The 23308-nt window shown below is 34.1% G+C and overlaps 1 protein-coding gene across 5 annotated transcripts in view; it reads right to left on the reverse strand.

Annotated features, from left to right (window-relative positions):
• Nucleotides 1–5026: 5026 nt before the first annotated feature.
• The window catches only part of MMADHC (metabolism of cobalamin associated D), a 31344-nt gene continuing 13062 nt past the window's right edge, over nt 5027–23308 (reverse strand). For all 5 annotated transcript variants that reach the window (XM_077153790.1, XM_077153786.1, XM_077153789.1 and 2 more), the window contains 5 exons: nt 18311–18528; nt 15116–15221; nt 14417–14547; nt 7219–7305; nt 5027–6317 (listed from right to left, as the gene is read on the reverse strand). In XM_077153790.1, the coding sequence (XP_077009905.1) occupies nt 6123–6317; nt 7219–7305; nt 14417–14547; nt 15116–15221; nt 18311–18528 (737 nt within the window). In that variant the 3' untranslated portion in view covers nt 5027–6122. The remainder of the gene's footprint in view (nt 6318–7218; nt 7306–14416; nt 14548–15115; nt 15222–18310; nt 18529–23308) is intronic.

Consider the following 23308-nt stretch of genomic DNA (forward strand, 5'->3'; position numbering starts at 1 on the left):
AGAAGGGGAAGGGAAAAGGGCCAGGAAGAATATTTGAAGAAATAATGGCTGAAAATTTTCCAACCCTTATAAAATACATTAATATGCAAATCCACGAAGCTCAACACACACCAAACAGAATAAATCCAAATAGACCCACTTCAAGACAACATTAATCAGATGTCAAATGCTGAAGAGAAGGAGAAAGTTCTGAAAGCAGCAAGAGAAAAGCACTTCACTAAATACAAGGGAAGCCAAATAAGATTTAAGTGCTGTTTCTCATTAGACACTATGGAGGGAAGCATACTGAAAGAGAAAAATGGCTAGCCATGAATTCTCTATTCAACAAAGTTGTCCTTCAAAAAGGAGGGAGGGTTTAAATTATTTTAGATAAACAGAAGCTGAGAGAGCTCATATTAATAAGAGATTGGCTCTGTGAGAACTACTAAAGGGAGTCCTGCCAGGTGTAAAGAAGACAGGCGAGAGGTCTGGAGGAGGATACAGAATTGAAAAGTATTAGTAAGGATAACTTGAAGGATAAAAAGAGAAAAAAAATAGATCATACAAATAAAAACATTTTAACAAAGGTTAAAATGGTTGAATCAAGAACTGCCTTTACAGTAATAATTTGAATGTTAACGGATTAAACATAGTAAAAACAGAAAGCTGGGATAGCTATATTAACATCAGACAAAATAGACTTTAAATGCAAAAATGTTATGAGATAAAGGACACTATATATTAATAAAAGGATAATTCACTAAGAAGAAATAGATCATAAATATGTATGCTCCTAATCTAGGTGCCACAAAGTACATGAGGCAAACACTAGCAAAACTGAAGGGAGTAACAGACCACTCAACCATAATAGTGGGAGACTTCAACACACTACTCTCTTCAATAGACAATGATCTAAACAGAAGATCAGTAAAGTAACAGAGAATCTAAATAATATGATAAATGAACTATACCTAACAGACATATATACAACATTGCACCCCAAAACAGAATATACATTCTTCTCAAGAGCTCATGGAAGTCTCCATGATAGATGATACGCTGGGGCACAAAACAGGTCTTAATAAATTTAAAGACTGAAATGATACAAAGCACTTTCTCTGATAATAATGAAATGAAACTGGAAATCACTAACAAATGGAGAACTGGGAAATACATAAATACATGGAGATTAAACAACACACTCTTGAACAATCAATGGGTCAAAGAAGAAATTACAGGAGAAACCAGTAAACATCTCAAGACAAATGAAAACAAGAACACAGTGTATCACAACTTAGGAGATAAAGCAAAGGCAGCATTGAGAAGGAAATTCATAGTTCTAAATGCCTACATTAAAAACCTACACTGCCTCAAGAAGAAATAGAAGATCTCAGCAAACCAATCACAACTGGAGATGGAAGCAGTCATCAAAAACCTACCAACAAAGAAAAGCCCAAGACCAGATGGCTTCATAGGCAAGTTTTACCAAACACTCCAAGAATTAATACCATTCCTGCTCAAAGTCTTCAAAAAAACTGAAGAGGAGGGAAAGCTACCTGACTCATCCTATGAAGCCAACATCACCCTAATATCAAGGTCAAACAAAGATAATACAAATAAAGAAAATTACAGACTAATCTCTCTAATGAATACAGATGCAAAAATCTTCAACCAAATACTTGCAAATAGAATCTAACAACATATTACAAGAATTATACATCATGACCAAGTGGATTTTGTCCTAGGTATGCAAAGGTGGCTCAACACAAGAAAATCAATTAATGTACTACACAACATTAACAAATTAAGAGGGAAAGACTACATGATCATCTCAATTGACGCAGAAAAGGCATCTGATAAAATTCAGCATCCTTTCATGATAAAAATACCTCAAAAAGGTAGGAATCAAAGGAAATTTCCTCAACATGATAAAGAGCATATATGAAAAAAACCATAGCTAACATCATTCTGAATCATCATACTGATCATACTGGTAAGAGACTGAAAGCTTTCTCTCAGTAAGATCAGGAACAAGACAAGGATGCCAATTGTCACCACTGCTATTCAACACTGTGCTTGAAGTCCAGCTAGAATAATTTTCAAAAAAAAATAGGAAAGAAAAGCCATCCAAATTAGAAAGGAAGTAAAACTGTCACTGTTTGCAGATGACATGATTCTATATTTAGAAAATCCAGAAAAAACAACAGCAAAACTACATGAGCTAATAAGCAAGTTCTGCAAAGTGGCAGGATACAAGTTCAACACATAAAAATCAATGGTGTTTCTATAACACTAGTAATGAGTGTTACTAAGGAAGTAATCATGAAAAAAATTCCACTAATAGCCCCTAAAAGAATCAAGTGTCTAGGAATAAACCTAACCAAAGATGTAAAGGACTTGTACTTTAGCAACTATAACATTGCTAAAAGAAATTAAAGACCTAAGTAAATGGAAAGACATTCCCTCTTCATGGACTGGAAGGCTAAATGTCTTGAAGATGCCAGTTCTACACAAATTGATCTACAGATTTAACGCAATACCAACCAATCGAAATTCTAAGAGACTACTTTGCAGAAATGGAAAAGCTAATTATCAGTTTTATTTGGAAGGGCCTTGAATAGCCAAAAACATCTTTAAAAAGAATGACATGGGAGGTAATTTGCTTCCTGAATTTAAAGCATATTATAAAGCCAGTGTTCAAAATAGCATTGTACTGGCATAAAGAGAGACATATCGATGAATGAAATCAAACTGAGAATTTAGAAATAGACCCTTAGATCTGAGGTTTTTCAACTGATTTTTGATGAGGCTGCCAAGACCACCCAAATGGGACACAACTGTCTCTTCAATAAATGGGGTTAGAAAAGTGGATATCCATAACCAAAAGAATGAAAGGGAACCCCTATTATCTCACACCCTGTTCAAATATTAAGTCAAAATTGATGAAATACCTACATATAAGAACTAGTAGCATAAAACTCCTAGAAGAAAATGTAGGGAAACATCTAGTGTTTCAAACTAGTGATAGGCGGTGGTTTATTAGATTTTACACTCAAAGCACAAGAAATAAAAGAAAAAAAATAGACAAATGGGTACTCCTCAAAATCAAGTATTTCAGTGTCTCAAAGGACTTTGACAAAAGGGTGAAAAGGTAACCAACTCAATGGGGAAAGATATTTGGAAACCCTTATATGATAAGGGTTTGATAGCCAGTATATATAAAGAAATCCTACGACTCAACAATAAAAAGCAAACAACCCATTTAAAAAATGGCAAAAGACATGAACAGACGTTTTTCCAAAGAGGAAATATGGATAGCTAAAAAGTACATGAAAAGATGCTCAGCTTCACCAGCTATTAGTAAAGTGCAAATCAAATATCATCTCTACACCTACTACAATGACTGCTATTAAACAAAGAGGAAACTACAAGTGTTGGAGAGGATGTGGAGAAACACTTATTCAGTGTTGGTGGGAATGTAAAATGGTACACTCATTCTGGAGGACGGTTTGGTGGTTCCTCAAGAAGCTAAGTGTAGAGTTGCCTTGCAGCCTGGAAATCTCACTACTTAGGACCTACCCAGATCTGAGAGGAGGGATGCAAACAGACATTTGCACACCCATGTTCATATGGCATTATTCACAATTGCCAAAAGATAGAAACAACACAAGTGTTCACCAACAGATGGATAAACAAAACGTGACATACACATACCACAGACTGTTATTCAGCACGAAGAAGGAATGAAGTCCTGAAGCACACAACATGGATGAACCTTGAAGACATTATGTTAGATGAAATCAGACACAAAAGGACAAATATTGTATGATCTCACTGATAGAATCTAATCATATGTAAACTCATAGACATAAAATATAGAATGCTGGTTACCAGGATATAGAATGAGGCTAAAGAATGGGAGGCAGTTGCCAAGTATATGCTGAACGTTTAACTAGGTTGAACTTAAATGTTTGTAAATGGACAGAGGTGACAGTAGCATGTTATTGTGAGAATAATTCATGGTGCAAATGGTATGTGAGTGTGGTGGAAGGGCAAGTTTAGAGTCATGTATGTCACCAGAAGGAAAATGGAGGTTAACACATGGGAATGTATAACAGTCAATCTTGTGGTGGACAATGTCTATGATTAACTGTACAAATATAAAAAAGTTCTTTTATGAACTAGAGCTAATGTTAATAATAGGAGTTAAATGGGAAGTTAATAAAAAAGGAGTTAATAATAGAGAGGTAAATGGGAAACAATTATCTGTTGCAAACTATGAACTATAGTTAACAGTAATATTTTAATACTCTTTCATCAACAGTAACAAATGTACCACATCTATACTATGGGTCAATATGGGTGGAATAAAGGTATATGGGAAGATTTGGGTTTTCTTTTTATTTCTTTTCTGGAGTAATGAAAATGTCTAAATTTGATCACAAGGATGTATACACAACTGTGTGATGATACTGTGAGCCAGTGATGGAATACTTCAGATAGTTTCTGAGGTCTATCAGTAGATCTCAATAAAATTACATTAAAAAAAAGTCTCTAGGCACTGACAAATGTCCTGAGGACCAAAATCATCCCCAATTAAGAACCACTGAAAAGGTAAAATTTTTGCAAATAGGTATTCTATAATTATGCATAATATGGGCTGATATCACAATGTTGAGTAAAAAAAGCCAGATACAAAAGTGAACATATTATATGATTTCATAAATATAAAGCATCAAAATAGGCAAAACTAATTTATATTGTAAGAGATCATAGTAGTGATTACAATTTGGAAGGGTGACAGAGTGATGGAGAGTAGTGTCTGAAAGGGAGCAAAAGAGGCTATTAGAGTGTGAGTAATGTTTTGTGTTTTGATCTGGGTGCTAGTTAAGGACATGCAAAATTTACCGAGCACTTTTCTGTATATATATTGTACTTGATAATATTTTTCCAAAAAAGCTACCAGAATTGCCATTCCATCTTTTTCATAATGAAATCTCTGCAGCTTTTACTCTTTTAAATAAACCACACATTATCAAGCTACATGTTAACTAAGCAAGTTTTTTATTTTCTTTATTCATGGGCAGGCTCCAGGAATCGAACCCAGGTCTCCGGCACACCCAGGTCTCTGGCACGGCAGGCAAGAATTCTGCCACTAAGCCACCCTTGCACCACCCAACTAAGCAAGATTTAAATCAAGTTTAAGTTGGTCATTTCCATATGCCCCTTTCTAAAAACAGGCATTTGCTTTAAGAACATAAGAAAAATCCATTTCAATAATTTATTTCACAGAAGTTGTTTTCCCAAGATTTGTCACTATTTCTATTAGTAAAAGCCTCCCAAATGGAAAAGGATTTTTTTATGTTTATAATGTTCTAAAAAAAGAATGTCACAAACGAGGCCTTTTTGTCAAGTACTGCAATTTCAATCTATTGTTAAAATTAGAGAAACTTGATTAGGCACAGTCTTTTTTGAAAATAAAATAATACTTATCTGTCTCAATATGGGAAGTAAAAGTCATTTTTATAATATACATAAGGATAAGATTCATACCCTTTTAAACATAAAGATGAAGTGTTATCTTTATTGCTCTTTTCCTGTACAGACAAAATTTCAAAATAATAGACTGGTAGCAGAACACCAAAGAAAAAAAAGGAAATTAGAAAAAATAAAATCTATACTGAATCTAGAATTCTCAGTTGTATTTATTAAGAAAAAAGCACCTAAAAACATTAATATTGTAATTTTTAGGAATCTTTACAAAGCAAATTTTAAAAAATACTGTAATAAAAAGGCACATAATTTTAACCAAATGTATGATTTATTTTCAGAGTAAAATAATTGAAACTGAGATTTTTCCAATAAAGGGGAGAAATAACAATATCAGATCTTCATACCCTGGTTACATGTTCATTACTACATTTTATATAATGTGGATGCACTCAGCATGTATATTCAATGATAATATGAATAATGAAAATCTGGGATTTAAAGATCATAAATCAATTGCCAACTTTATAAATTTATAAACATTTAAATAAATACCTACAAATAAGTATATTTTAAAAACTGAAGTCTTTGACAGTGTTTTTAGATCAATCCAAATGTTACCTACAGATAGTATGGCAAGTTAACTGACATTGCTAGTTTCCACTTAATTTCTTCATAATATGGCTGTCTGGTGTTGCATTAGTGAAGATACTTCCTACGACCACATGAGTACCCCAAAGACTATGACGGATCACTTTACAGCAGCCAAGATCATCAACAGAGAATCCTAAATGTCGATAGCGTTCATCTGTTTCAAAAAGAGTGTTGTTTGTATATGGTCCAAAAAACTGGAGGAAATAAAAAATGAAATCATACCTTCATCAGCAAGAAACATATTGTAACAATAATTTTTATGCAATCACGAACATATATACCTACTAATTAATACTTCAAATAATTAAAAAAAAACAAATCAAATAAGGAAAAATAAAAATGTTCTATGTAACATCTGAACTGCCCCACCCCTGCACAATACCTGTGTATTCATGGAAATGTGAAATGAGCTAACAACTTTCACATTACTTAGAACCAAATGTACAACCTTTAAAGAAGGTTAAATTATACATAATTTTCAACACTGGGAAACAAAAGCCCTGAGCAAGCATTTTTCAGTTAGAGTCTGTACTATATTTTATTTGACAGTGAGATATTACTATTTTGAGATTCAAAAAAAACTAAAATTATTGTTACTACTTGCAACTGAAAGTTATATCCAGAATTTAAAATGTGACCACAATAGTGGTTCAGTTATTTTCTTCAAAGTGTAACTTTGTTAGTTTCTAAAAAGATCTTTTTCTAAATATTTCTTTTTAACCTATTTCTTCACTCAATTCTAAAACTAATTTTGGATTGCCCTTAAAGAAACTTGCCCATACTGACAGCTCTAATTTTCAACTAACAATAAACACACTAAGTCAATATAAGTCAATTAATACCTAATCTAGGGGAAATTAATAATTGTTTTTATTTTAAACTAAAAAAGGATGGAGAAACTTATATGCAAATGAAATAGCTCCATCAAAATTTGTGAATTCAAGTGACTCAAAGTAGTATTCCCCTGTGTAAAACTGAGGTTTTAAAAAAACTCTTAAAAGACCTATTTTTACCAAGATTGTAAACAATTTATAAATTTCAAACCATATCTATTTCCAATTATATAATCTAGCTTTCAAAATTAATATTACTCACTGCCAATCCAGATGATGGGTCAATAAAGTCAGCCCAATAGCCTTCAGCACGAAGAGCACAGCAAATTTCCTTAGCACCATTGATGAACTACAAAAAAAAGGCACATGTAATATGTTCAAGATGGCATCACTACAGATTATCTTATTCTTAATAAGAAAAAAATTTTTTTCTTGGTGCATGGCCCGGGAATGGAACCCAGTCTACTGCATGGAAGGTCTACCACTGAACCACCCATGCACCCTTTAATAAATTTTTAATTGAATATATTTTACTTCAGATAGAGAATGCATAAAGTTAGAAATTAAAAGTAATGATAAATTAGACTGTAAAGTCATAAAATAACTTTTACCATTTTACAAGACTAATGGTTCATATAACAGTTTAATTTCTTAAAAAAAGTCTAAATTACATTTTTCTTCTAAATTATTTCCTATGTATGATCTCTTTCTAATCAGTTCTGCACTATTAACTTTTGTGTTTATCATGAATAATAAGCTATTATTGTTATTCTGAACCACTAAAGAGACATTAGAAATAAGGTAAAGGGAAAAAAATTCATTATGAAAAGCTTAGTTTATTTAAAAACACTGTGTGGGGCAGTGCGATGGTGGCTCAGTGGCAGAATTCTCACCTACCAGAGACCGGGGTTTGATTTCCAGGGCCTGCCCATGCCAAGAAAACAAAACAAAACACCATGTCCTTCAAAGAAACTTATCTATCCACTCACATGCTTAACAGTCAAAATATTTCTGAAAAAATTATTTGGAAATCACACATTAGACAAAAAGTTTGATATCCTATATACACAAAGAAATTAAGCACTCAACAACAAAAGAACAAACAACCCAATTTTAAATGGGCTAAAGATATGAATAGGCATTTTTCTGAAGAGCAAATATAGATGGCTCAAAAGTACATGGAGAGATACTCATTTTCATTAGGTGTAAGGGAAATGAACATCAAGACAATGAGATATCACCTCACACCTATAAGAATGGCTGCTATTAAATAAACAGGAAACTATAAATGTTGGAGAGGATGTGGAGAAAGTGGGAGACTTATGCACTGCTGGTGGGAATGGTACAGCTGCTATGGAAGACAGTTTGGCAGTTCCTTAGGAAACTGAACAGCGAGCTGCCCTATGACACAGCAATAGCACTACTCAGCATATACCGAGAAGAGCTGAAAACAGGGACACAATTTTCACACCAATGTTCAAAGCAGCATTACTCACAATCAATAAAAGATGGAAACAATCCAAGTACCCATGAACAGATGAGTGGATTAACAAAATGTGGTATATACATATGATGGAATATTAAGCAGTAGTAAGACGAAATGATGTCCTGAAGTACCTGACAAGATAGATAAGCCTTTAGGACATAATGCTGAGTGAAATAAGCCAGACATAAAAGATAGATACTATGACTCCACTTGTATGACCATGGTAAAGATAAAATTGGGGGCTTATAATACAGAATATAGGGAATTTAAGCAATACATAGAGGCTAGAGATGGGTGAACTGTTAGCTAAAGAGGTAGAACTCTAATCTAATGGAATAGATAGAAATGAAGGTGGTTCTCTAGTGGTTCTATAAGTAATATTACCATATTAAAGGTGAACATGATTGAAGGGGTTGTATAGACCCATGTATCCCCCCAATTAACACTAGAAATATAAATAAGTTCTTGCAAGAACTATTTCAAAGGTATGATTGATGTACAAAGAGTGTTTAAGTTCAGGGTAGAGGGGGAAAACTGCTATTGCATGCTATGGGCTATGTTTAATAAGAAAACATCAGCAGTACCACAGCAACAGCAGAGTTAAACAACGAGGGGAGGGACAAAAGTTAAGGGAAAGTTTAGATTTCCTATCTGGTGAGGGTGTATTTATTGGTTATCATCCTTCTCTTGGGAACAAGGAAATTATCTAACATTGAGAGTGTTGATGGACTGTGGACTTTGGACATTATACATGATGCCTAATGAATGCAGGTGGTTGAAGGATGCACTGACTGAGAAGGAGATTGGCAAATGACGGTGTAAACATCTGATCAAATATTGTGCTGCTACAAAAAGGAACAAAGAAAGTTGTGAGGCATGCAATGATGTGAATGAACCGGTGAGGCAAATAAGGCAGAAATGAGAGAACAATTATCGTGTGGTCTCCTTTTGAAAACACTTATAAAGAAAGCAGGGGCCTAGATTGCAAGCTCTAATAGCAGACACATTTAGTTAGAAGTGGTAATTATTATTTCTGGATTTTGGGAGGCTGTTTTATATATATATGCAACCCGATATTGAGAGAAGAGAACGAAGCCAATCAGGTCAGGATTAAGGTAACTCAGAACACAGGCGTAAGGAAGATATTTTAGAACAGCAACTAATCTTTGAGACCAAGGGAAGAAAGATTTACTTTGTCCCGAACTTAAATATTCTGTAGCACATAATCTAACTCAACCTGTCTGGATAGCTCACTTGAAACACAGGGAGCCCAGAATAAAAATGAGGGCCTTTAATCTTGTATAGCTTTATGTAATGCCTGGATACATCCTAGGATAGATTACGCAGAAAATCTAAAAGTACTGGCAAAATCCCTTGAGGGATGGGAGAAAAAATATGGAACTTTATTTACCGTCAGGGAATCCCGTGATATTGGGTCAAATATTAGGGACACCCATATCAATAGGCCAAGCCCTTGATCTTGAGGCTTACTCTTATGAAAAATATGAGGTAGTGGAGAAGCTCAGCCTGCCGGAGGACCTCTTTTGCTACTCAGATACGGCCTCACTCTCAATAAGTGCAACTCTGTAAGTGAAATCATTGCCCTCCCCACTATGTGGGACAAAACATCTAGAGGTGAAAATCTCCCTGGCGGAGTGGGAGATGACTCTCAGGGATGAGTCTGGCCCTGACACCATGGGATCAACAATGCCATCCTGACCAAAAGGGAGAAAAGAAGTGTAACTAATAAATTATCAGTGGCAGAGAGAGTTCAAATAGAGTCGAGAGGCTACTCTGGAGGTCACTCTTGTGCAAGGTTCAGTTAGACATTACTACCTATCATAATGTGCCAAACCCCAAAACCCAAATCATTTCAGCCAATCTTAAAGAACACCTAGGGCAATATATAAGATTCTATAAAGGTTCTATGCACTGGGGTAACTTTCCAGAAACCTACCACCTCCAGATGGGTCCCTGGACCAGGTAAGTCCTAAACCCTAGAGGGCCCAGCCTCTGCAGAACATTGGCTAGTTCCATCTTCCTACTCCATATTATTGATAGCCCCTTCCAACATGAAAAAGTTAGAATGGCCATACTCCAAATACCCCAAAGAGTGGGAGCAAGATCAAAGGTGATGGTGGAATTATACAGAGAAGATTAGGGTTTAACAAACGATTATGATTGATGAATCTTTAAAATGGTAATTCTTTTAGTCTCCAGTATCTTACAGCAGCTAGAAGTAAAAACCTAAAATTGTGGAATTATTACCCATGCCAAACTCTGAAATCTGTTCTATAATTAACTGTTGTGCTGTGCCTTGAAATGTATTGCTTTTTCATATGGTATTTTTTACAAAAAAAAAAAAAAATTGTGATGATAAAAAAATACTCCTTCCCTCCCACCTTCTATATTCTGGAAGAGCTAGAAGGAAAAATTTGAGATGATGGTATGGTAGTCCATGACAAATTCTTGGATCTGTCCTGTAACTACTTGTTGAAGAGTGCTATGAAAACCACTGCTTTTTTCTTTCTTTCTTAGTATATATGTTATATTATACAATAAAAAAAAAGTTAAAAAAAAAAAAAAGATTAGGTAGGAAGATTAACATTTCAGCATAAGTTCAAGGAAAATCTGGAACAACCCCCAGCCAGTGCAGGTGGAATATTTGCTAAGTAAACCATGGCTGTGCTGCATGGGCTGGGATGTACACTAATGGGCTTGAATGAAGTTCCTGCACAATAAAAGGGTACTCTACAAAACAGTTTGCAAGATAGGAGCTAATCTGGAGAGCTAGAAGTAAAATGTTAAATGCCACATTATTAAACCCTTTTTTTTCCTGGAGTAATAAGAAATATATATTTCTGAAAAGGCACATAAAGACAACAGAAGAATCGAATAGTTGGAGGACAGGATTTCCACTTTTCACTGTATATCTCCTCTATTTTTTGTAGTGTATATTCACTAAATAGCACTTGCACATATCACTTGAGATTAAAAACTTGGTCTTATCCTAATTCTCCTATGATGTCTTTACTAGCCTTATTAGAAGTCCATGGAGTAAAAGGACAGTAACATATATTAAAGCCAAATTATAATGTTAAAAAAAGAGCAGACCAGAGGGTTTAAAAACAAAAGCACAGTTCTACTTTCAGTCATAACAAGCACCAAACCTGCCAACCTGCTGATAAAACTATAAAACTGGATAAAGTATGTGAGGCAGCTGTTTTTAGGCAGACCAGGAAGAATAGTCAGAGTAAGACCATAACACTTGAGAAGGGAAACAAATGATTCCCTTATTTTCTCCAGTTTTATGCCTGGGGCATCAAGCAAAGTGAAGGTATCATGAACTGAGGAGGTAGAAAGCAGATTTCTGGACTGCTGAAGCATCTGGAATTTGTGGGGCAGAGTACTGGAGAAGATCCACAAAGGGCACATTCTCTCTGGGTCACTAGCTAAGGGTGTGTTGTGCATGCACAAGGTGAGATTCTAAGAGGCCTTAGCAGGGCTTGCCTGCTGCTGGGCTGAGAGATGCACTGCTGGGAAACAGAAGAGACCTCATTGAGAACCTCTAGCATTCAGCTGAGAATCCAAGGCTGAACTTAAGAACACAGACTTTGTCCTAAATCAGGGTCAAGTGGCTAAAGCCTGAGGGCCAAATTCAGCCAACTGCCTGCTTTTTGTTATTTACAAAAGTTTTATTGCAACACCGCCACACTCATTTACCTACATATTTCCTGTAGTTGCTTTCTTACTACGATGGTAGAGTTGAGTAGCTGAGTAGTTGAGGCAGAGGTTCTACTAAAGGCTAAAAATGTACTATCTGGCCCGTTAGAGAAAAAGCTTACAAAGATCTCTGCCATAGAGGTATACTGCCTAAACTTAATTTTTCTCCAGATACCTTCTTGTAAGTTAATGGTAAACATTAAAATAATACATATTCTTTAGATTATTTTCTATACTTAATATTTATACTATATTGCCGTATTTTTTAATTCACATACCATGTAATCATCCAAAGTGTATAATCAATGGTTCACAATATCATCTATCTTCCTGTATTTTATCAGGAAGAATTAGGAGGCTAATTCTTAAAAATAATACGGAAATAACTGATTATGGTCTAGAAAACACTCATTAAAGTTACTCTGATTTAATAGACATGCCATACACATAAATTCTACAATGAGAGAAAAATGATGCAATCAAATGCTTATAAAGTTTAACTAAGAATCCCATATTATCACAACAATGAACCAGTTTGAGTGTTTGTCATAAAATTTCTATTCGTCAATAGCAAACACTGACATCTGCTGGAAAAAATTAGAACAGATTGAAACCATAAAACATAAAATACCTACGTGGATGCTAAGCTACAAGTGGCTCCAAAAAAATAATATAAACACTAACATCTGAAATAGAAAAATCCAATTTTTAAAAAAATAGAAAATAAAGTAGTCACAGGCACATTTAAATCACATCATGAAGCATATTGCCATTTCAAAGCCCTAAAATTGTTTACAGGGAAACCAAGTTACAACTGTAGGGGTCAGCATCAAATTGTCAGAGTCTTTAAAGGATCAAAAATTTAAACCACTAATGGAATGCACATGTGAGAGTTCTCTAGCTGCTAAATGATAATATTATGAGTAAATATTTACTAAGTATTATCTTAATACACAAATAGAAAATGTTTGTTAGGTCCTGCCTATAAAAGACCCAATTCTCTAAATTTAGATCTCCTTAAAATCAGGCTAACTGTAACTTCCTTGCTAATTGGCAAATAAGCTGTTCTTGATTGTTTACTACAAGAGATCTATTAGCAAAGCTACATATTGTAATTTACATACTCAACAGTATTATATAAAAATTATTTCCTTTAACCATGAAGGAAGAGAAACAAACATCCAACTCCTAAACAAAATATAAAACAATTCCTAACATTATCTGCATGGTAATCATACAGAGGACAGTCAACTAAAGTTAGTTAAGGTACCCAACCAAGTGAACTATCCTTAACCTGTTAGATAGGCAGAAGAATATCCCTTTCCATCTTGCAGACAAATAAGTTGACTTACAGTATTGATCCCAAACCAAACTCTTAGAGAAATAACAATGGAGAATTAAAAATTAAGTCTATTATTTAAATATCCAAATCCAAGTAAGCTGCCACTTCTCACTTCCAGATTGGTAAAAATGAAAAGAAATGCTAATATCAAGGGTAAGCTAGGGTGAGAGCACATATACAAGGACGATCATTTTGGTGGGCAGGGTAAGTTGGCAGAGTCTATCAAAATTTAAAATATACATACTGTTTTATTCAGCAATTCTCTAGGAATCTAGACACTAGTGTATATGTAAAAATATATACATAAAAAAATTCACTGTTTTGCCTGTAATAGAAAAGTTTGATTTTCAATTAATAAATCACTAAGGAAATACTTAAACTAAAGTATGATTACATGTAATGTAATACTATGCAGATTTCCAAAGAATGAATATCTATTATAATACCGCAGAAAGGTGTCAAAAAGATATCTGTAAGTTAAAAGCAAAGCACAGGAAAAAAAAGTGAATATAAAGTACTGTATGGTACTGTTACTACTTACTCCTTGGAGAGGACTGGGATAAAATTTTTCACTTTTTACTTGACATGGTTTATAGAGATAAAGGGGGCATGAGAAAAGATGAGGGAAGGCCAGAGTATTAAAAGTAAATTTTGCTTTTTTGTTATCTTTAACTGTACTTTCTAAACAGGCATAATTGTTTTTTTACTTGAGGAAAGAACTGGAAAGAATCTAAGTTTTCAAGGATACTAAAATAATGAGGCACACTCATTCTCAAAAAAATAAGACACATTGGTACTGAAATACTTTAGCAGAGAATTAATAACAGATACCCAACATTTTAAATAATTTTGGTTACTGGCATTTAAACAAGATGACAAAATTTAATTGCCAGCAATTGGAATAGTTACCTTTTCTAAGAGCATTTCTCTTTCATGTTCGACTTCCTCACTCCAAACAGTCATATCATTCTTAGTTTTCTGTGTTACAGTCAGAATTATTAGTTTGCTGGTGACCACTTCTGGAAATAGTGACTCAAAGTCTTGAAAGAAAAGAGAATAAAAATTCCAGGGAGAAAATAGAAAGAAACACTGCATCAAATTACTTATTTAGAAAAATGGATTAAGTTAAATCAGAATGACATTATCTTATTTTTATAAATGCACATTATCTTTGTAAAGTTACTACCAACAATTCTGAAGGGCAATTAAGGTTATATGTTACTGCTGGTAGTATAATTTTTAAAAAGTTTATTAAGGTTTTTCTCTGTATTACATTAGATATTATACTTCGTAATAAAGTGTACATCTCCATTACAATTAGCTTATAGACTTATAGCGATAATAATCACCCAGGAGTAGAAATGATTTAAATTAAGCTTTGGGGTGGGAGGAGAAGCTATTAAAATGTCTACTACTCCTATCTAATGGCAGCATGGAGCCAGACAGTAGGGGGCATGAAAGCTTTTATCTTGGCATGTAACCACCTACATACAGATTAAAACATAAAGGTACAGAGATTATAATTTCTACAGTACATTATACAAAGCATTAAAAAACTAGTGACATTATCTAATACACATTAGTGTTAAAATGTAAACTATGACATACCTTTTCGCAGCAATTCTGGACATATTTGGATTGCACACTCTACTTTGGAACTTTCAAAGTAAGTTTCTGCACTATTAATTTCTTGTTTGATAGGTGCAACACTACCCTAAGGGAAACAAGAAATACAATTACACAAAATCTGGAGGTTGAATAAAATATTGTACATATGATTTAAAAAATAAAATCTTAATCTAATTGGAGTTGGAGGGACACATTGAAAACTGAAAAGGTAATAATCAGTGTTTCTTATATACTCAAATGGTTCTCTGGTTCTCAAGAATGTAAGATTTGAAAGTTCTCAAGATATACTGAATAGAACAAGACATGAAAATAAAATATTAATAATCTGAGACTTAATATGAAAAGAAGTTGGTTAAGAAACCAACTAAACTGTCATAATTGTGTCTTACAATGTCACCTGTTAATGTTATTTTGTCATAGTATCTGATTATCCTTTCTCTTCTTTGGTTCTGTAATCTGTAAAATGGGGACTAGAATATTAATTTACAAAATAATACGGTTAAATAATAGGATCCTATGTTAGAAGCAGACAAATGGTAAAATGTCCAGTCTTTACTCTCAGCGATCTCAACCCTAGAAGAAAAATAAGCAAAAACTAATAAATGTATTTTAATATGAATAGTGCTACAGAGTTATGAAGGAAGTCTTCTGGGAATACAGATAAGGAAGAAATTTGTTTGGCCAAGTGGAATCAGGAAAAGGTTAAAATGAGGATATATGACTTACATCTTGTTAATGTAAAGGTAATAGGTAAATAGGTGGGATATTTTAGAAATTCAGGAGGAAGAACAATCATTAAGAGATAATAATCATATCAAGGTACTGATGGTGAAAGAGAATGGTGTATATATATATATATATATATATATATATTTTTTTTTTTTTTTTTTCCATGGGTAGGCACTGGTAATAGAACCTGGGTCTCCAGCATGGAAGGCGAGAACTCTGCCTGCTGAGCCACCGTGGCCTGCCCGAAGATGGTATATTTAAAAAAATGGTATATTTTAAAAAGGTTGGCACACAGAGGGAGTGGAAAGTAGTGGAAGATAAGGTGGGAAAGGTAAGGGATCAAAACTGTAAATGGCCATTTATGCCACATTTAGAAATTTTCACTTGGGTCTACAAGCAAGGAGGAATACAGATCAAAAGAAGCTACTGCTGGTGTTAATGTGGAATGAGAAGCTAGTGACAGACCAATAGTAACAGGCAACATTTATAATTACTTAGTATATTTAAATGTTTTATACATATTTTCACATTTACTCCTCATAGCAACCTTGCGGGCTAGGGATTATTATTATCATACCCATATTATATATAAAGAAACAGAGGCTAAGAAAGGTTAAGTAGCTTTCTCAAGGTCACAAAATGGAGTGAGTGGCAAAGTCAACCTTTGCTAGATGTATTCTATTTTCAAAGTCTATCATGCTATAATACCTCAAAGAATCCAGGTAAGATAAGTAGGTCTTGAGCTGGCAGTATTACTGAGAATTAAAAGGGGATACAAAATTTAGGAGCTATTTCAGAGATGGAAGCAACGAGATTTGGTCACTTAGCATTTATGGGGGTATGACAAAGAGAGGAGTCAAAGTTGGAGCTATAACTCTTATGTTGAGATAGTGGGTATATGGTTAACACATTTATACTACTAATATGGAACTAAGGGCAGGTTTTTAAAGAAAAAAAGGAGTACTTCAGTATTTGACATGTAAAATCTAGACTTGTGAGACATCTAAGATGCTAAGCAGGGAGACAGATATACAGAACTAGACAGAAACACTGGAAATAGAAATATCGAGTTAGAAATGATAAAAACAGAGCCTGTGCAGTACAGAAACCCCGTGGGTATGAAGCCCTTGGCATATAAACAGACAATAACCAGGTGTAATTTCAAATAAATAGTTGACTTCATATGGCTCTAAAAGCATAAGCTCTTTCATGGTTCTTGACATTCTACTTACATTTCTGTCATTGATTTCCAGTTTTATTAAGCTGTGCTCAAACAACACAGTCATTATGATTTTAACACGTGGATGTGTTTATTTTTGGCCCAGTATATCGACTATTTTATATATGCCGATAAGACGCATGAAAAGAATTCTGTATCTTGGGAACAATAATCTAATGCCCTAGTTAGGACAAGTTAGTCAACTGTGCTTTTGAAGTATTATCTATACTAACTAGATTGTACCTACATCTCCAACAATTATTTTGGAATTTAAAAAATTCTCCTTTGTGTTATGTCATTTTATGCTGTATGCTTTGAATTTATGCTATAAATGCATTGGAACTGTTATATCTTTCTATTAAATGAATTTCCCTATAAGGATGAAAAATCCCCCTTTATTAAAAAAAAAAGAGCCTGTGGAATAAACCAGTGTATTAAGTTAGCAAGGAGTGGTTAAAATAGAAGACAGACAGAAACTTGTCATTTAATAATAAGACATAATCATTTAATTGGCAGCCAAGAAGACTTAGAAAAAAACTGAAATAAGAAGATAGGGGAAGTCAATATCAGGTCATCTAATATGGCTCTTAATAACTGTGGGGGGCTGTTGCTTCTGACAATATGGCTTTGATCAAAAATATTCCAAAACCATGTGGAAATGTAAAAAGTCATAAGCATCAGGGGCTTGACAAAAAGAATGAACATGATGCAATGTCAGTTTAAAAAACGGAGACAAAACACAAAGAATTAAAAAAAACCTCAGAAACTGTTTTTTAACACTTCCTTTTTAGTTTATTATAACTGAACAATTTCAGGAATCTCAAAATTTTCTTCAGCTTCTAAGTGGATAAAGGAACAATAGAAACTTGTCTAAATTTGTTTCATATATGGATTTTAGTTATCATTTATAAATGTGAAAATGGAACCTAACTTTACAACAGGAATAAACATGTATGTATGAAATATGCAGTTTTTAAAAAACGTATTTTTAAAGAACTATATAGTGACCTCAAAAAGAATGTAATCTAAAGTAAAAAAAATATATAGGACAATGTCAATTTTTAAAAAGCTACATATATTGTTTTTGTATTGAAATAAAATTGGAAGTGAACTGTACTAGAATTATGTTCTTTTGGGTTTCATTTCACTTCAGCAATAAGCTCATTAATTGTAATCAGAAAGTAACACTGCCTTAATATTAAAAATGTATACAATAAACAACTTACCTGAAATTCATTTACATATTGTGCCATCACAAATTCATGCCTTTCACTTGATAAAGGTTCTGCTAGAACATCGGGCAAAGTTTTATGAACTTGGCTTTTCTTCTGTGAAGTTGTTCCATTAAGGTGACAATCAAAACCTATGTTTCCAGGAAGTTGGAATCTCTGATCCTGAGGTCCAAATGGTCCCATAGTTTCATCAGGCCATACTGTACGAGAGCCTAAAGAGAAACAACAAAATGAGTCATTTTCTCCATAATAGTCAAGTGCACTGGCAGACTGAAAAACTATTCTTTTTACAATTATGTATTTTTTACCCAAAAGTTAGCATTGTTTTCCTTAAAAAACAAACCAAAAAACCTAAACAATTTCTGAAATTTGCTTTCCAGTGTGAATATAAATTAGTTTCATATCATTTCTAAAACACTAATCAAAGTAACCAGTTGTCAGTTCACAGGCAGTCAAACAAATCAATTTTGTTTATCAGAAAATAAAAGTATCAGACTAGACAGATACATGGCATTTTGATGTGATGCAGGCATCATTAGAGCCCAAAAGCAAAATATTAAACATTCTTTTTTTTAAAAAAATTTACAGTTTCTAAATTATCTCTTACATTCTCAAATAAGTCTATCCTTGAATTTCATTCTATTGCCAGTCTCCATTTATGTGCTGGAGACTAGGAATGGGGTGGATGTCAAGGACTGCAGGCAAAGTAAGGAAAGTACTATAACCAACTATCATACATTTTTAAATATTTGCTCATCTCATAAAAGGCCATAAATCATTCCAAGCAAAGGGTGTGCTCATTTTCTGAGAACTTACTTCATCTTGATGGTCTCCAAATTATATGTTAAATTTATTTTAATGCATATGTATCAGAAAATTTATTGCAAATATTAGATGGGAGGAGGAAAATATTTGTGTGGCAATATGATCCTTTCTTCTGAGCACCAGATTGAATATGAGATCCTCAATTAAATGTCAAAAGATTTTTTGGCAGCTTTTTAATATCACATATATTATAAAAGTAGTATAACTTCTGGTTAAAGGTAGCAAGCAGACTGAGTGCAAACATTTACCTCTTCTCCATCCAAAAAATTTCAGCAAACTGCAGAAAACATATAATAAAGCATAAAAATCCATGATAGTACTAGAAAATAAGAAAGAAAATATTGTCAACAGTGAACCAGAAGTTTTGAAGGATATTTGGAAGAGAGAAAGCAAAGGAGACTAGATTAAAGAAAAACAGTAAAAACCCAAACAAAGCAGGCACAGAAGGTTGCTGCAAAGGTAAGTGCTATCCTTCCCAAAAGAATAGGGAATGTATGCAGCCTAGAGACAATCATTAGGTAATTTAGACAGCCTATGGACAGTTTGTTTAAACTGTCACCCAGCTTCCTACATATAAGATCAATCATTCCAGGGGTGTAATTCTAGGTTAAATCCAAGAGCAATCTTATAAACAAAGTGGACTCTAAGGGAGTTTCTAGACACTAGGCTGAGGGGAATTTTGGGACTGAGTTTAAGAGACAGTCCTGCACAAGGAAAACTAAGCTGCATGACTACATTCACATAGCTAGAAAACCTGTATATAATTATCTGAGCTTAGAACTTAGCTCTATTTTACAAATAAAGAAAACATAATTTATTTCACATTATTTAAATATACACTGATTTTTTTTTTTTGGCATAGGCAGACTCCAGGAATCGAACATGGGTCTCTGGCATGGCAGGTGAGAATTTTGCCACTAAGCCACTGCTGCCCACCCTACAGTGAATTTTATAGGGATGCTATCACCAAATACATTGAGTTAATTGGTCTTAATTTGTTTGGAATTTACCAAGAACTGCTATTGTTTCAGAAAAAACACATCACTGACAGCAAACCGCTCATGGCAGGAGATTGTTTAAGACAATAGACCTGTATCAGTTTGCATTTGTAGTTGATGCATTCACAGTGATGTACATGATATGTTATGTATAGATACAAGTATCAACTGTGGGTCTTCAAGTATAGCTATGCCCTGATATTTGCATTCTGCATTGCATATAATTTCATTATATAAATTACTTTCCTTTCATATCAAATTCACATTATACTTAGGGCATCATGCTGATTTATTTTTAAAATCTTATGTGTTGGCCAGTGCTATCAGCTAGTGTCATTTCAGCAGAGTACACAGGGTATTGCAAAATATAAAAGAGGCACTGGTCTGACAGGATGAATGCACCAGAGTAGAGCTAAGTCAGTATGGCCTGCACATTGACAAATTCCTTGAACTCTATGTTATCAGTCTAAGAAGAGATGAAGAGCTTGCAACAGAGTATAAACCAACTACCTCACAAATCACTGTTTAATTCAGCTTATATTTTTTCTTACTAAGACATTTTTGATAAATGAGGCAATGCACTGATTTATATCTTGGCACAAACTTCTTATAATGGACAAGTAACAGCAATTCTTAAACAAGAGACTGAGTTGTACTTTAAAACTTTGACAATGTTGGAGGTTCCCTAATATGCCTACTTGCTCCTCACCTATGCATCTGAAAGGGAAGCTTCTACTGGAGTAAACAAAGTGTCACAGCGGTGCTGACATAAGCCAAAATAAAATAAAGAAAGAAAGAAAGAACCCAGAAAGAGATTCATGTATCTATAGGAATTTAATCTAAAAGAATGATAGAATTCATGCCAATTTGAAAATATTATGTACCTCAGAAAAACCATGTTTTAATCCTGATCCAATCTTGTGGGAGCAGCTGCCACTTTTAATCCTGATTCAACATTGTATGTGGACGCTTTTGATTAGAACATCTCCGCAGAGATGTGGCGTGCCCAGTTGTGTGTGTGGCCTTTTGATTATATGGAGATGTGACTCTACCTATTCAGGTAGGTTATGATTAGCTTACTGGAATCCTTTAAAAGAGGAAGTATTTTCAAGAGTCAGAAACGACAAAGCCAACAGAAACTTGAGAGCAGAGCTGACACAGATGCCAACATGTGGAGAACAGAGATATGGCTGTTTGGAGATGCTTGGACCCCAGCAAACATAGCCATGAACTGTTAAACAAACCAGACCTGCAGAGAGCCAAGAGATGAAAGCCAGCCCCAAAGAAGGAAAGTGAGGAACCCTCATAGGAGTAGAGGCTAAAAGCAATGGAGTCAGGGGCAAGGGACAAGCTGATGCTAGCCATGTGACTTCCCAGCTGACAAAGCTGTTTCAGACCCATTAGCCTTCCTTGAATTAAGTTATCTTTCCCTAGATACCTTGGTTTGGACATTTTTATAGGCTTACAACTATAAATTTATAACTTATTAAAGTCAATTTTTTAAAAAGTTGTGGTATATCATATTCTGGCAGCGTGCAAACTAATATGGCAATTACACAACAGTTGAATTTTTATGCCTCATTCCATAAGCAAAAGCAAATTCCAGGTAAATTAAAGAGTTAATGCAAAAAACAAAGTTAAAAACATTTAATAAAGAGATACAGGAGAATATTTTTATCTACTGGGGTGGGCATGGCTTTTTCATGACATGAAAAATAAAAACTGCAAAAATATTTATTGATAGACATGGCTAAATAAAACTAACTTGTGCGGGTAAAAGACACCATTAATCAGTCAGAAACGAAAAGACAAATGTTATCAGGCCTCACTCATATGGACTAACTAGAACATAAAAGCTTGGAGAGTTGAAGTGAGAGCATGGGTTTTCAGGTTGGGGCCTATAGTAAAGATTCCTAGATTGTAAACTCTCTCAGCAGTCACAACTATTCTGGAATTGTAATTGCTATTTCTAAATTTTGAGATGCTGGGCTATTTGTGTGACACCTGAACTCAGAGTTAGAGTTCTGAAGCTATGAAAGTCAGCATTACCCCATAACAGTAATGCTAAAAAAATGGAAAAAGTGACCAGACTTCGACTAGAGATAATGAAGCTGATCTGGATAGAATTGGGTAAATCAGAATATAGGGTACAGAAGGATATAGTCCATATTTTAATACTTCAACTTCTGTGGGAGACCAAAGGTAGAGATGTTTATTTGGTACAAAATTTATATTTTTTATGGCACATTATCTAGTTTAACTTGTATGATCAGTTTATTCAAACATCATAATTACATGCAATCTTGAATAAAGAGTGAGATCTTGTTGGTTTGTACAGATTAGTGTGACACTGCGATACATCCAAGAGCAATTTGGGCAGAGAATAAAAAAATATTTGCAAAGTCTGGGACCAGGGAAAAAGGAGGAAATATTAAATTTCCCCAGCTAGCATCATGGGATTGAAAAAGCCTTCTTGACCAAAAGGGAGAAGAGAGAAATGAGACCAAGAAAGTTTCAGTGGCTGAGAGATTTCAAACAGAGTCGAGAGGTTATCCTGGAGGGTATTCATATGCATTATACGGATAAGCCTTTTTAGTTTATGGTGTATTGGAGTGGCTGAAGGGAAGTACTCGAAACTGCTGAACTGTATTCCAGTAGCCTTGATTTTTGAAGAGGATTGTATAACATATAGCATTTACAATGTGACCATGTGATTGTAAAAACCTTGCGTCTGATGCTCCCTTTATCCAGGGTATAGACAGATGAATAAAAAAGTAAGGGGAAAAATAAATAATAGGAGGGAATAGGGGTAAAAAAAAATTGGGTAGATTATAGTACCCACTATAATACAGTTGACCACTAGGTCAACGAGAGGGAGGGCTACGGGGTATGCGTTATTTGGATTTTTTCTTTTGTCTTTTTATTTCTTTTCCTGGTGTGATACAAACATTCTACAAATGATCATCATGATGAACACACAACTACGTGATGATATTGTAAGCCACTGATTATATACTTCGGATGGATTGTATGGTACATGAAGATATTGCAATAAATATACTAAAAAAAATCTGTAACCAATTTAAATTTTTATTTTAAATAAAAAATACTACATCCCTTTAAAAATTTCAACCAGTGTACTCGGGAAAATTTTTATAAATATGTGTCA

Source organism: Tamandua tetradactyla, chromosome 3, assembly GCF_023851605.1.
Source record: "Tamandua tetradactyla isolate mTamTet1 chromosome 3, mTamTet1.pri, whole genome shotgun sequence".
NCBI lineage: Eukaryota > Metazoa > Chordata > Mammalia > Pilosa > Myrmecophagidae > Tamandua > Tamandua tetradactyla.